Raw genomic sequence first — 14342 nt, 5'->3', positions numbered from 1 at the left:
ATGTTTCCGCGCTTCTGCTTTTAATGTTTTCCGACAGTCAATAGCGAGTATCTAACCCTTAGTCTCTTCAGGTCAATATTTTTATTCTGCGTTTTCAACTCCGACGTTTAGATGGAAAGTTCGGCTTTGAGTATTGTGGTAAACCTTTCTTACGTCAAGATAATATGAGAAGGAATTTGTTATTAAACACAGAGCTAAACAAAGGGCTATCTGTGCTCTGTCTACCACCCAGACGCGTCACTGGAGGACAAAAATACAAGATTCAAGAAACTGACAGTCATAAGCTTATCCTGTGTTTTATGGAGACAAAAGTGCTGAACCTTTACATACGGAACAGAAGCAAGTTAGTAATCCGTTAGCCGAGTCTGACATGACTATGTATATTTCCATTATTATAAAATCACATATTGTAAGGTTCCAACATTGTATACGTTATTTCTCTGCACTTACCTATATACCAGAATTCATTACCTCAACTTAAAACTGTTTACTTTCTCTTCCTGAAATAGTTCATCAAGCCTCGCGGTGACAGGATGTTAAATACTGACGTGTAATAGAGGGCTCTGTGTGTGCTTTTCTTATAGTAAAGCCTGGCCTGGCATGGCCTAGCGCGTTAAGGCGTGTGCTTCGTAATCTGAGGGTCGCGGGTTCGCGCCCGAGTCGCGCCAAATATGCTCGCCCTCCCAGCCGTGGGGGCGTTATAATGTGACGGTCAATCCCATATTCGTTGGTAAAAGAGTAGCCCGAGAGTTGGCGGTGGGCGGTGATGACTAGCTGCCTTCCCTCTAGTCTTGCACTGCTAAATTAGGGACGGCTAGCACAGATAGCCTCAAAACAAACAAACAAATATAGTAAAGCCACACTGGGCTATCTGCCCTGTCTACCGAGGTGAATCGAACCCCTAATTTTAGCGTTGTAAAGCCGTAGACTTACCGCTGTACCAGCAGGGGATTAAAATAGGGGTCTCAACCCATTCATGGCTTTGACATAAGCGTGTCTTTTCTTATAGCAAAACGACATCAGGCTACCTGCCCTGTCTACCGAGGGGAATCGAACCCCCAATTTTAGCGTTGTAAATCCAAAGACTTAATAGGGGAAAGTCGACATAAGTAATTTTTGTAAGTCTATAATTATGATCTAACAACTTATCTCTCAAAGCACTGATTTAAATATTAATATCCCAGTAAAATAATAAAAAATAGCAGTAAATATATGTGCACAAATTATACTATGTAACACAAATTTTGTTCCTGGATAGTGCGTGTTATTTCTTAATTGTTTATGTTGTAAAAGTACAAAAAAATGGCCATTATTCCCTTCAAACTTTGCTTTTGTGACCTGGATAAAACAACATATGAATCAAGTTTTACATGTATTTATACTAAAGTTATACAAAAATGTTTAGAAGTGAGTAGTTTTTCGAGATTTGTGACTGTAATGTAAATCACTTTCACGTGTCATACCCCAATATAGTCTCCCATCATGTTTTCGTTATACGCTCCCAGGTCACAAAAGCAAAGTTTGAAGAGAAAAATAGGTCTTTTCCGATTGCTTTAGGTGTAAGCAGTTGGGAAATAACACTTTCTGTCCAGGAACAAGAAAAAGTAAAAAAAATTGTTACATAGTGTTGTAAAAGTTATTTTTTTTTACTTTATTAAATTTGGCTAAGTTTCAGTGACGTCAATTTATTATACTTTCCTGGTCACGCAGAAGATGACGTTTATTTTACAAAAATAAAACAAAACTTCTGACTTCAACCGCTAGGGTTCCACACTTTTATTTAAATTTAAATGCAGAAAAAGAAAGGGATTTTTTTTTCCATTCCAATAAAAAAATGCATCTCATAAATCAAGGGTGAAACGTTTATTGATATTTAACAGACAAATACTGACAGAGACGGATAACTAAATCATACAGCTTAGTCAAGAATGTAATTATCTTTATATTAATGTCTCTTGTTACACATTCAAAGAAAGACAGATATTGTGATTTATATTTCATGATGTAATACTTAAACTTGAATATTTCTGTAACCAGCAATTTGAACAAATATTAAAGACACACAAACACGAAAACAAAAAAAAACAACAGATATACAATACGTTCATTTGGTTCTATTAAATTATTGGATCAAAGGAAACTTTGGATTACAGTAAGTAAGTTTATGTAATTGGTTTTATTATTAAATTATTGGATCAAAGGAAACTTTGGATGTACAGTAAGTATACTTATAGAGCCAACTGACTCTTTGGTGTTCTTTGTTGTATATTAATTATTACTTGAAATAAAGACACTATGTAGCTCTTGGTATGTTAAAGTCACTATTGACCTCTTGATAGACATTCAAAAACTTATCGCCCAAGAATTTTTTCTCACATAATTCATGACAACGAAAGAAGTAAAGACCAGGTATAATTAATAACTATAGAGTTAATTATACCTGTTAGTTACAATATTAACCATACATGTTCGTTTTAAAAGCTTAAATAGACAAAATAAATGTACAGGACTAGACGCATCCTAGTCGTTTGATTGCCGGATTCTGGATCAGAAGGACCATAGTTCGAGCCTGGATATACCGAACACAGTTTGCACTTTCAGCCATGAAGGGAGTTATAGCCGCAAAGAGCAATTCCGCTAGTACAGTCAGGGATAACTGTATAGATGTCTGATACTACTGATTGTCCTTTCTATGGTCAGTAGTTGTAAATCAGGGATTGCGGGTCTCTGACCTGACTGTTTAGTACACGTATCCATAGAATGTTGTTTCGGTAGAAAATACTCTCAGTTTCTAAGTTCCTAGGAAGAAGGAGTCGATGACCTTGAATGTCTGGTCGCCATAACAGAGCAGCAGTTTGAGGAAGGTTGTTCGAATCAGCTTGTTTCAGGTGCTGTTTTTTAGTCTTAACTTTTAAAGTGGGTACGAAAAAAGGTTGAAACGTGGAGACGATTTGGATAAATAATGGGACATTTTTTTACTCACTTTACATCGACATGTAAACAAACACAAAATACCTACGGTAAGATTGTGGCTGTGAGGTATCAATCGCTGGGACGGTAAGTAGCCGAAACAACCATTTTTGTCTAATTAATTAATAATTATGTCCGTTATGGCCAGGTGGTTAAGGCATTCGACTCGTAATTTGAGGGTCGAGGGTTCGAATCCCCGTCACACAAATCATGCTCACCTTTTCAGCCGTGGGGACGTTATAACGGGACGGTCAGTCCCACTATTTGTTGGTAAAAGAGTAGCCCAAGCGTTGGCGAGGGGTAGTGATGACTAGCTGCCTTCCCCTCTAGTCTTACACTACTAAATTAGGGACGGCTAGCGCAGATAACCCTAGCGTAGCGTTGCGCGAAATTCAAAAACAAAGCCTAATTAACAATTATAAAGCGTTTCTTTAAACTAGATAATAGTTCTTCAAATTAAAAAATAATTAGTACTTAGCAATGTAAAGAAGCTATTAATAAACAATTAGACTTAAGTGATTGTATATGCTACAAATTAAGACAACAATAAACAAATACATATATTTCACTAACTTATACCAATAGAAAGGACTTGTTAAGCCTCGCAGTAATTGAATATATTTTGATTATCCTAAGATTTATTTTTACTGTCAACGTTCACTACCAGATGGAGTGGCAGATATTGATGTCATTTGCTTTTAACTTCTATCACGTGAGTTCAGTTGATTGTTTATAGTTATCCTTAATGTATTCAAGATCAACTTGAAAAATTCAAAAACCAACTGACACGAACCGTTTGTTCGTCTTTTTATCCCTTAATCTATAGTTTGTTGTCCTTGTTTGTAGTTAAGTGCAAGGCTACACAATAGGCTATCTGTTGTGCCTGCTGAGGGTATCGAAACCATACGGGGCAATTTGTTATGTAATCAGTACAAACGGTTTGCCTGTCTGTTTGTGCAATATCCCTTGATCCTTGGTTTTCATACATGCTGATCAAACAAGGTGTTCATCTGTTTATAAGTGGTTATATTTCAGTTAACCATAATGTGATCCTTAATCTACATATCCTCAAACTTATCCATACAAGGTCTGTTTGAACTTTCCACATCCTGACTGACCCCCTTCACCCAATGAATCTATAGATATACGGTTCTATAACAATATTAGGTATTTTGCTGTATGTGCTACCTCACCCACCCACACACAAAAGAGAGAAAACTTTTCTGTGATCCCCCATTTTCATTATACACACTTTAATTAACTTCTTTGTTAAACGATTATTAAATTAACTGTTTCATAAATAATAAAACAAAACTATATTAATTTAAAACTAATATTTTTTCATCATTTCTCCCTCAACAGGAGCTTCTACAGGGTATAATCGTTAATGGGGAGACGGTCCCTATTTGTAAATTCCATTTATGGCCCAACCCTTGTTTGTCCCTAGATCTGCCACTCCCAGATCATAAAACACTGCCGCCGATCGCTGTAGAGTTGTTTTACTGAACCTAGCTAGATACTAGGCTGGTTCTTTTTCCTTTGCTACGTATTACCATTAGCGTTAGAATTCTTCCCGTCCATTACGCAGCCGATAAACACAAAAGAACAAACCAACATCTGTGTTGTACTTATTATAAAGTTCGTATTAGGTTCCTCATATATGCATGTTATACTGCGACATAATAAAGAAGCAAAATAATCCCATTGTACCGAGTAATGATTCAGTTCCCCACCGATGACGAGAAAACCCACTTGTGGATAAAATTATACGTTTAAAAACGGCTGGTATGGATAGAGAAAGCAGTATGTAGAGGAGCGAACAGCGTTGTTCACTCCTCTATTAGCGCTTTCTCTATCCATACCAGCCGTTTTTAAACGTATAATTTTTAGTCTCCCACTGCCACGTAATATAGTTAGTTGTAACATAAATATGAAAGCTATGTTTTAAATTCTCTAAATACAAAGCTCCTTCCAGTGAGTCCTCGGTGCGTCTGAAAACTTATAACACACACACACACACACACAAAAAAACGGTTTCGATGCCCGTAGTGAGCACAACAAAAGAGCTCACTGTGTATCTTTGTGTTAACAGTGAAAATAATCTTAACCAAGAATGCAACTTCAGGTTGTTACGTTGTGTAACCAGTTTAAAATATCTTGCTACCTTCAGGTTGTTACGTTGTGTAACCAGTTCAGAATATCTTGCTGGTTGTTATCTTATTTATCTAGTAACAAATCACATGCTGTTACCATGAGGATGCATTGTTATTTATCTTGTAACGAAACACATGCTGATACCATTAGGTCATTATGTTATTTATTTAGTAACAAAACACATGCTGGTACCATGAGGATGCATTGTTATTTATCTAGTAACGAAACACATGCTGGTACCATTAGGTCATTATGCTATTTATTTAGTAACAAAACACATGCTGGTACCATAGGGTTATTATGTTATTTATCAAATAACAAAACATGCTGGTACCATGAGGTCATTATGTTATTTATCTAGTAACAAAACATGCTGGTACCATGAGGTCATTATGTTATTTATCTAGTAACAAAACACATGCTGGTACCATAGGGTTATTATGTTATTTATCAAGTAACAAAACATGCTGGTACCATGAGGTCATTATGTTATTTATCTAGTAACAAAACATGCTGGTACCATGAGGTCATTATGTTATTTATCTAGTAACAAAACATGCTGGTACCATGAGGTCATTATGTTATTTATCTAGTAACAAAAGACATGCTGGTACCATGAGGTCATTATGCTATTTATCTAGTAACAAAACATGGTGGTACCATGAGGTCATTATGTTATTTATCTAGTAACAAAACACATGCTGGTACCATGAGGTTATTATGTTATTTATCTAGTAACAAAACATGCTGGTACCATGAGGTCATTATGTTATTTATCTAGTAACAAAACACATGCTGGTACCATGAGGTCATTATGTTATTTATCTGGTAATAAAACACATGCTGGTACAATGAGGTTATGTTATTTATTCAGAAACAAAACACATGCTGCGACCATGAGGTGATTATGTTATTTATCTAGTAACAAAACACATGCTGGTACAATGAGGTCATTATGTTATTCATCCAACTCCAAAGCACGTGCTGCTACCTGTTTAATTTCGTACAATTTGTAATCTAACAAGATTCGTCGAGTAGTATTCACGTGTGTAATCTAACAAGATTCGTCGTGTAGTATTCACGTGTGTAATCTAACAATATTCGTAGTGTTGTATTCACGTGTGTAATCTAACAAGATTCGTCGTGTAGTATTCACGTGTGTAATCTAACAAGATTCGTAGTGTAGTATTCACGTGTGTAATCTAACAAGATTCGTCGTGTAGTATTCACGTGTGTAATCTAACGAGATTCGTAATGTAGTATTCACGTGTGTATCTAACAAGATTCGTCGTGTAGTATTCACGTATGTAATCTAACAAGATTCGTCGTGTAGTATTCACGTGTGTAATCTAACAATATTCGTAGTGTAGTATTCACGTGTGTAATCTAACAATATTCGTAGTGTAGTATTCACGTGTAATCTAACAATATTCGTAGTGTAGTATTCACGTGTGTAATCTAACAATATTCGTAGTGTAGTATTCACGTGTGTAATCTAACGAGATTCGTAGTGTAGTATTCACGTGTAATCTAACAATATTCGTAGTGTAGTATTCACGTGTAATCTAACAATATTCGTAGTGTAGTATTCACGTGTGTAATCTAACGAGATTCGTAGTAGTATTCACGTGTAATCTAACAATATTCGTAGTGTAGTATTCACGTGTGTAATCTCACAAGATTCGTAGTGTAGTATTCACGTGTGTAATCTAACAATATTCGTAGTGTAATATTCACGTGTGTAATCTAACGAGATTCGTAGTGTAGTATTCACGTGTGTAATCTAACAATATTCGTAGTGTAGTATTCACGTGTGTAATCTAACAATATTCGTAGTGTAGTATTCACGTGTGTAATCTAACGAGATTCGTAGTGTAGTATTCACGTGTGTAATCTAACAATATTCGTAGTGTAGTATTCACGTGTGTAATCTAATTAGATTCGTAGTGTAGTATTCACATGTTTATTAGATTTGTTATCAGACAAATTTCATAATAGACTGTTTTCGTTCTGTTCACTGCGGGAAATCGAATCTCAGATTTTAGAGTTGAAAGTACGCCGATTCCCCACTTGGGAACTATTTGATAAGGAAACTTTTGGACAGATGAACTTGTGGTTAATCAAACGTTCATGTTTTAATAAATCATCACCAACCATTTCCTAACCAATTCTTTTCTTTCTGTCTCGAAATTCCCTTGATGTGTCTCAAGATATTAGTTTAAGTTTCAGCAGTTAAAGGTTTCATCTTATTGTTAGGGTTACCATATTTTTAACAGTGAAATGCTAAGACTTTATATCCATGTAGAGATACTGTAACAACCCCAAAACTGTTTGAATTATGGTAACACTTTTTACCATTTTCTAAATTATCAAACATTTTGTTGCTTCTCGTTTTTAAACCGCAGACAAATAAAAGCTGGTTATATAAAGCAGGAAAGCTATCTTGAATCTACCTCCCCCCCAAAAAATCAACAACACGCAAACAAAAAAAGTTTATTCTTTTCGTGATTGGACAGATCTTCATAACTGAATATTTGCGGCTGCTCCGTGACAGGTCAGTCGAAGCAAACGTCTCACGTGCTTTTGTCTAACGATTCTCCAAGTAAAGTTGGAGACGTCATGTGTAAACAAACTGTACATATATATGAGCCAGGTAGTCTGAGGGTCGCGGGTTCGAATCCCTGTCACAGAAAACATGCTCGCCCTTTCAGCCGTGGGGGCGTTATAATGTGACTATTCGTTGGGAAATAGTAGCCCAAGAGTTGGCGGTGGGTGGTGATGACTAGCTACCTTCCCTCTACTTTTACACTGTTAAATTACGGACGGCTAGCGCAGATAGCCATCGTAGAGTTTTGGGCGAAATTCAAAAAACAAACAAACTGTACATATAAAACACGTATTGAGGTATAGGGTCACGCATATATGTAAATTTCTTATTGAGATATAGAGATAATTTAATATTTTACTGCTTCCAATAGGGACAAAAATAAAACCAAAGGAGACAGTCACAGTTTTAGTGTCTGATGCGACTATTCCTGATAAACTCTGGTGGCTATGCTTGATAAACTCTGGTGGCTATGCTTGATAAACTGTGATGAGTATGTTTGATAAACTTTGGTGGCTATGCTTGATAAACTCTGGTGGCTATGCTTGATAAACTGTGATGAGTATGTTTGATAAACTCTGGTGGCTATGCTTGATAAACTGTGATGAGTATGTATGATAAATTCTGGTGGCTATGCTTGATAAACTGTGATGAGTATGCTTGATAAACTCTGGTGGCTATGCTTGATAAACTGTGATGAGTATGTTTGATAAACTCTGGTGGCTATGCTTGATAAACTGTGATGAGTATGCTTGATAAACTCTGGTGGCTATGCTTGATAAACTCTGGTGGCTATGCTTGATAAACTGTGATGAGTATGTTTGATAAACTCTGGTGGCTATGCTTGATAAACTGTGATGAGTATGCTTGATAAACTCTGGTGGCTATGCTTGATAAACTGTGATGAGTATGTTTGATAAACTCTGGTGGCTATGCTTGATAAACTGTGATGAGTATGTATGATAAATTCTGGTGGCTATGCTTGATAAACTGTGATGAGTATGTATGATAAATTCTGGTGGCTATGCTTGATAAACTGTGATGAGTATGCTTGATAAACTCTGGTGGCTATGCTTGATAAACTGTGATGAGTATGTTTGATAAACTCTGGTGGCTATGCTTGATAAACTCTGGTGGCTATGCTTGATAAACTCTGGTGGCTATGCTTGATAAACTGTGATGAGTATGTATGATAAACTCTGGTGGCTATGCTTGATAAACTGTGATGAGTATGTATGATAAATTCTGGTGGCTATGCTTGATAAACTGTGATGAGTATGCTTGATAAACTCTGGTGGCTATGCTTGATAAACTGTGATGAGTATGTTTGATAAACTCTGGTGGCTATGCTTGATAAACTGTGATGAGTATGTTTGATAAACTCTGGTGGCTATGCTTGATAAACTGTGATGAGTATGTTTGATAAACTCTGGTGGCTATGCTTGATAAACTGTGATGAGTATGTTTGATAAACTCTGGTGGCTATGCTTGATAAACTGTGATGAGTATGTTTGATAAACTCTGGTGGCTATGCTTGATAAACTGTGATGAGTATGCTTGATAAACTCTGGTGGCTATGCTTGATAAACTGTGATGAGTATGTTTGATAAACTCTGGTGGCTATGCTTGATAAACTGTGATGAGTATGTTTGATAAACTCTGGTGGCTATGCTTGATAAACTGTGATGAGTATGCTTGATAAACTCTGGTGGCTATTCATGATAAACCCTAGTGGCTATTCATGATAAACTTTGGTTGACTATTCATCATAAACTTTGATTGCTTTCGTACAAAATTCAAACACAGCTGGTTACTTGTTGGCAGAGGCACGTGTCCGGTTTCAGAGTCAAACAATGACCACTTCAGTTAGCAATGTATGGAGTTATTGCGGCAGTTTTGTTGATTAAAGTTAAATATCTCGATTTCCTTGTTCAGTTCTATCAAGTATAAGTTGTGAGTAGAAACACCTTGCTAAGATGTAAGTTGTAAAGAACCCCAACACAAAGAACACAACGCTGGTTGTCAAGAACCATGAACACAAAGTACATAACGCTTCATAGCGTTTATACAAGAAAACAATTCGAGAAATTCGAACGATTGTCTATTTCTCATTATCGTTGCACCCTAGTGATCAGTCTGAAGACTACTAACCCTAAAAAAAACCTAGTTTCGAGACCCGTGATGGGCACAACACAGATAGTACATTGTGATAGTTTGTACTTAACAACAAACGAACAAATACATTTTATCATTAGTTCATCCAAAAACAAAAAGTTTGTCCATTAGACAGTTACGCCCCTAGTGGCACAGCGGTTTGTCAACGCTAGCAACTGGGTTTCGACACTCGTGGTGGGCAGTGCACAAATAGCCCATTGAGTAGCTTTGTGCTTAAGAGCAAACACGACTACATTAGATAGCTATTGGCTAGAGATGGTTTAACACACAGATGTGTGTTTGTGATTTAAGTTTCCAGAAACGGTACGTACACGTGCTCAGCAACAAATGTGCCAACATAGGATCGCGGGAAACATCATAATAGTATCGGTTTATAAGGTTATTTATAAACAGCGAAGAACAAAATTAAAATTAAAGCATTTGTATTGGCAGGTTCTTTTATTTTTTCCAGAAATTCTTAAAATCGCTCGTCTCTTACGAAAATAAAAATAAATAAACTGTGCTATAAAGAAATGTTTCATTAAGTTAATTCCTGGCATGGTTGGCCTTTTACCAGTTAGGGCGTTATGATGTTACAGTCAATCTCTCTTTTCATTCGTAAAAAGTATTGTTTGTTTTTTGAAATTTCGCACAAAGTTACTCTAGGGCTATCTGCGCTAGCCGTCCCTAATTTAGCAGTGTAAGGCTATAGGGAAGGCAGCTAGTCATCACCACCCACCGCCAACTCTTGGGCTACTCTTTTACGGACGAATAGTGGGATTGACCGTCACATTATAACGCCCCCACGGCTGAAAGGGCGAGCATGTTTGGCGTGACGGGATGCGAACCCGCGATCCTCGGATTACGAGTCGCACGCCTTAACACGCTTGGCCATGCCGGGCCCTTGTAAAAAGTAGCTAGAGGTTAGTTTGTTGGTATTTAAATAATGACAGCTTACGTAATCATCACTTTTATAAAATATATTTTGTGGTATATAACAAAAATAACACCCTTCACGAAACCACCTCTGTATTATATTACTCAAAATAAATTTAGTGGCTAGCCATAATGAAGCTGTTCTCTACAAATTCACTAATTTGGCTATTTATCAAATATCCTGTAACCAGACAGTTCTGATCTTTTACTAGGTGTGACGTGTTTTTATCTAAAGTACGTAATGACACGAGTGTGTGTGTGTGTGTGTGTGTGGGAGAGGATGAATACACTAATTATTACTTTAAAAATAGCACAAGAGACTAAAACTGAACTCGTGATTTCTGCGTAATGTGTCCAAAAGAACACCAGAAACTTATGGACAAATAATGGGGTGTTTGAACTTTATCAAGAAAGAAAACTGACCATTAGAGCGATTCAGGCAATAATGTTGGGGTTTGGTTTAGCCCATGGCATCCAGTGCCCTTCAACGTTATTTCCTTATTACTGGGGCACCAAGTTTCGAATCGCTAGCTAGCTATTAAACCTCTAGGGTTACCTAAGTGCCTACCAGGGGAAAGCCTATGATGAAGTTTAAACTAGTGTTAACGAATGTCTTGGTAAGTGAGGTTGATAGAGACTGAAATGGACAAGGCGAAGCTAACGTGTCTCGAGTCTGGTCAACATCCATGTGTGAGAACTGTAACAAACATTGAGGTTAAACTATTCTGTCCAGAAGAGAGGCTTGCTGTACCCACCATCTAATAACTATGAAGACAAACCAATAAATGAAATTTTTATCAATAAAGTCATGGTGTAATTCGTTTGTAAGGTGTAATTCCAATTACGTGAAGACCGTTCTTCCAGCAACTGAGTTGTAGTGAGTAATTACACAAACACAAGACTGTCATTATTTGTATATATCTTTAACGTAGGCAATAAAATGTGGAACATAAACCCTGAACGTGGCCGTTAGAACGTGGAACACAAATCCTGAACGTAGGCCTAAGTTTTATGGTAGAATGAGAATACGTAAAGTTATGTCATAAGACTACTAACCGGAACAAAAAACAAGAAACGTTCTTACAAAGAGTGCGTGGCTTAGTGGTTAGGGAATTTGACTGCCAATCTAAGGGTCGCAAGTTCGAATCCTATCATGTAACTTATCCTTTAAGCCGTAGAAGCGCTATAACGTGGTATTCCATCCCGTTATTCGTTTGTAAATAAGTATCCCAAGAGCCTAGCGGAGGGTGATTTTAACTAGTTGCCTTCTCTCTAGTCTACCATTTCAAAACTAGGTTTTTTTTTTGGTTTTTTTAAGACTACAGGGAAAGCAGTTAGTCATCACCACCTAACTCTTGGGCTCTCTTTTACCGACGAATAGTTGGGGTGACCATTATATGATAACGCCCCCACGACTGAAAGGTCTAGCATATTTAGTAAAACAGAGATTCGAACCCACGATCTGCAGATTGAGTTTGTTTGTTTTTGAATTTCGCACAAAAGTACTCTAGGACTATCTGCGCTAGCCGTCCCTAATTTAGCAGTGTAAGACCAGAGGGAAGGCAGCTAGTCATCACCACCCACCGCCAACTCTTGGGCTACTCTTTTACCAACGAATAGTGGGACTGACCGTCCCGTTATAATGCCCCACGGCTGAATAGATAAGCATGTTTTGTGTGACGGGATACCAGCCCGTGACCCTCAGATTACGAGTCGAATTCCTTAACCACCTTGCTATGGTGGATCGCAGACTGGAAGTCAAGCGCGCTAACCACCAGGAGTTTGTGTGCTTTGTTATGCAAAGCCACATTGGACTATCTTCTGTGTCCACCGAAGAGAATCAAACCCATAATTTTAACGTTGTAAATTGAAGACTTACCGCTATTCAACCGAGGGACCCAAAATTAGGGACGGACAGTGCAGATAATCCTCGAGTAACTTAACGAGAAGTTAAAAACAAAGAATCTAAGAATAAATAATGACGACGTAAGTTTTTTGTTAAACTTTGAAAATAGCGTGCAGATTAGTAAACAGCTGTAAAAAATACTCAACTGAAAATAAAGCAGAATATTTCATGTAACGTCAACTACTATAAGAGATACTTAATATCAATGACTTTAGAAACAATACATGTCTTCCTATACATATTGTTTTGCACAATATATAATGAACGTACCTAATTAAATTATGAGGAAGTAATATATTGAAAAAGAAATTGTCATTTATAAATAAATACACTTTTTATTGTTTTTAATGAGAAAATTCCAACGATTCTGTTTGGGTAAAGTGGAAACTTGCCAACCAACTTGCCCTCTGACCTCATTTCTTCCTCCTGAAATATTAATTTATTTGATGACTAAAGGTCGGACAGCTTAACTTCATTTAAAAAGTGGTAATCTTATACATTGAGTTTTTATTTTCTAGGTTAAAGCCATCTTCACTGCGACTTTGAACTTTGACCTGTAGTAACAAATGTTAATCAGTTATACGTGATCTTATGTTATGTCTTTATCATTGCAAACATGTGTGGAACTGTATATATGAACAGGTGGATGTAAGGGTGCTTTACTATTGTTTACAACTTGTTGGATAAAAGTACACCCGTTGCCGGAACTGTATATATTATCAAGTGAACGTAACGGTACCTTATGGTTGTCCACAATTTGTTGGATATAAGTACCCCTGTATTTCCGTTTTATGGAACCGGAACTGTATAAATATTAACAGATGGACGTAACGGTGCTTTACGGTTGTCTACAGTTTCTTTGGGAGTAAAATGTTCTTTAACACTTTAGAAACGAGCGTTATGTAAAAAAACTATCACGGAGAGAAAGTTAGGAAAGCATCGTACCTGTATTTCCTGGATCAGCTCCGTTTCATCCAGTAAAATAATCTTGCAATGTCGAGTTTTCGGTCTTTCTCCAAAGCACTTCATAGTTTCTGTTTTCACTCCCAAACGATGCTAACGAAACGTTTAGAAAGTCACTAATAAAAGAAACTGTTAGTTTGTAAACTTCCTTCTATTATATATCATCACCTTAAAGATATTATAAAAACAAAAAACAATCGATTCTTTTTCTGGGCTACAGGTGTTTTTCCAGTTTGAGGCGTTTATAATAAACGTCAAATTTTGTCGTTCACAGTGGAATGACCAGCGTCCTTGAGCCCTCGACAACAACTAGCACTCCCGTCTTGCCCCCTGAACTTCTCTATACTCGAGGACAAGTCCTCTTAACACTTGTAGCGCACGAGGTTTGGTATAGTGGTTATCTACTGACATGATATTTAAACGCCCGGTTAAGCGCTTGCAGCCCAGCCAATCACATTTCAAATGACGAGTCACTTTTGCCATCTAGTAGTAGAACTAACAGTTATTCAAAAATTAAACTACACTCTCTAAGTAAAATATTAGTAAAATTGCAAATAAACCGGTTTTGTCAGTTTCATTAGCCCTTTAAGTCCTAGACAGTTTACTAGTTTTGTGTTAATATTTTGTTTCTAAAGTGTGGTTTATTTGTTACAT

General features: G+C 36.9%; 1 protein-coding gene across 1 annotated transcript in view; it reads right to left on the bottom strand.

Moving 5' to 3' along the window:
* The window catches only part of LOC143241403 (band 4.1-like protein 4), a 114107-nt gene extending 100016 nt beyond the window's left edge, over nucleotides 1–14091 (bottom strand). The window contains exon 1 of the mRNA XM_076484774.1: nucleotides 13671–14091. Within this exon, the coding sequence (XP_076340889.1) occupies nucleotides 13671–13754 (84 nt within the window). The 5' untranslated portion in view covers nucleotides 13755–14091. The remainder of the gene's footprint in view (nucleotides 1–13670) is intronic.
* Between the last annotated feature and the right edge of the window lie 251 nt (nucleotides 14092–14342).

Source organism: Tachypleus tridentatus, chromosome 2 (assembly GCF_004210375.1).
Source record: "Tachypleus tridentatus isolate NWPU-2018 chromosome 2, ASM421037v1, whole genome shotgun sequence".
Classification (NCBI taxonomy): domain Eukaryota; kingdom Metazoa; phylum Arthropoda; class Merostomata; order Xiphosura; family Limulidae; genus Tachypleus; species Tachypleus tridentatus.
The sequence above is the reverse complement of the archived record's forward strand: the minus strand, read 5'-3'. Positions and strand labels throughout refer to the sequence as shown.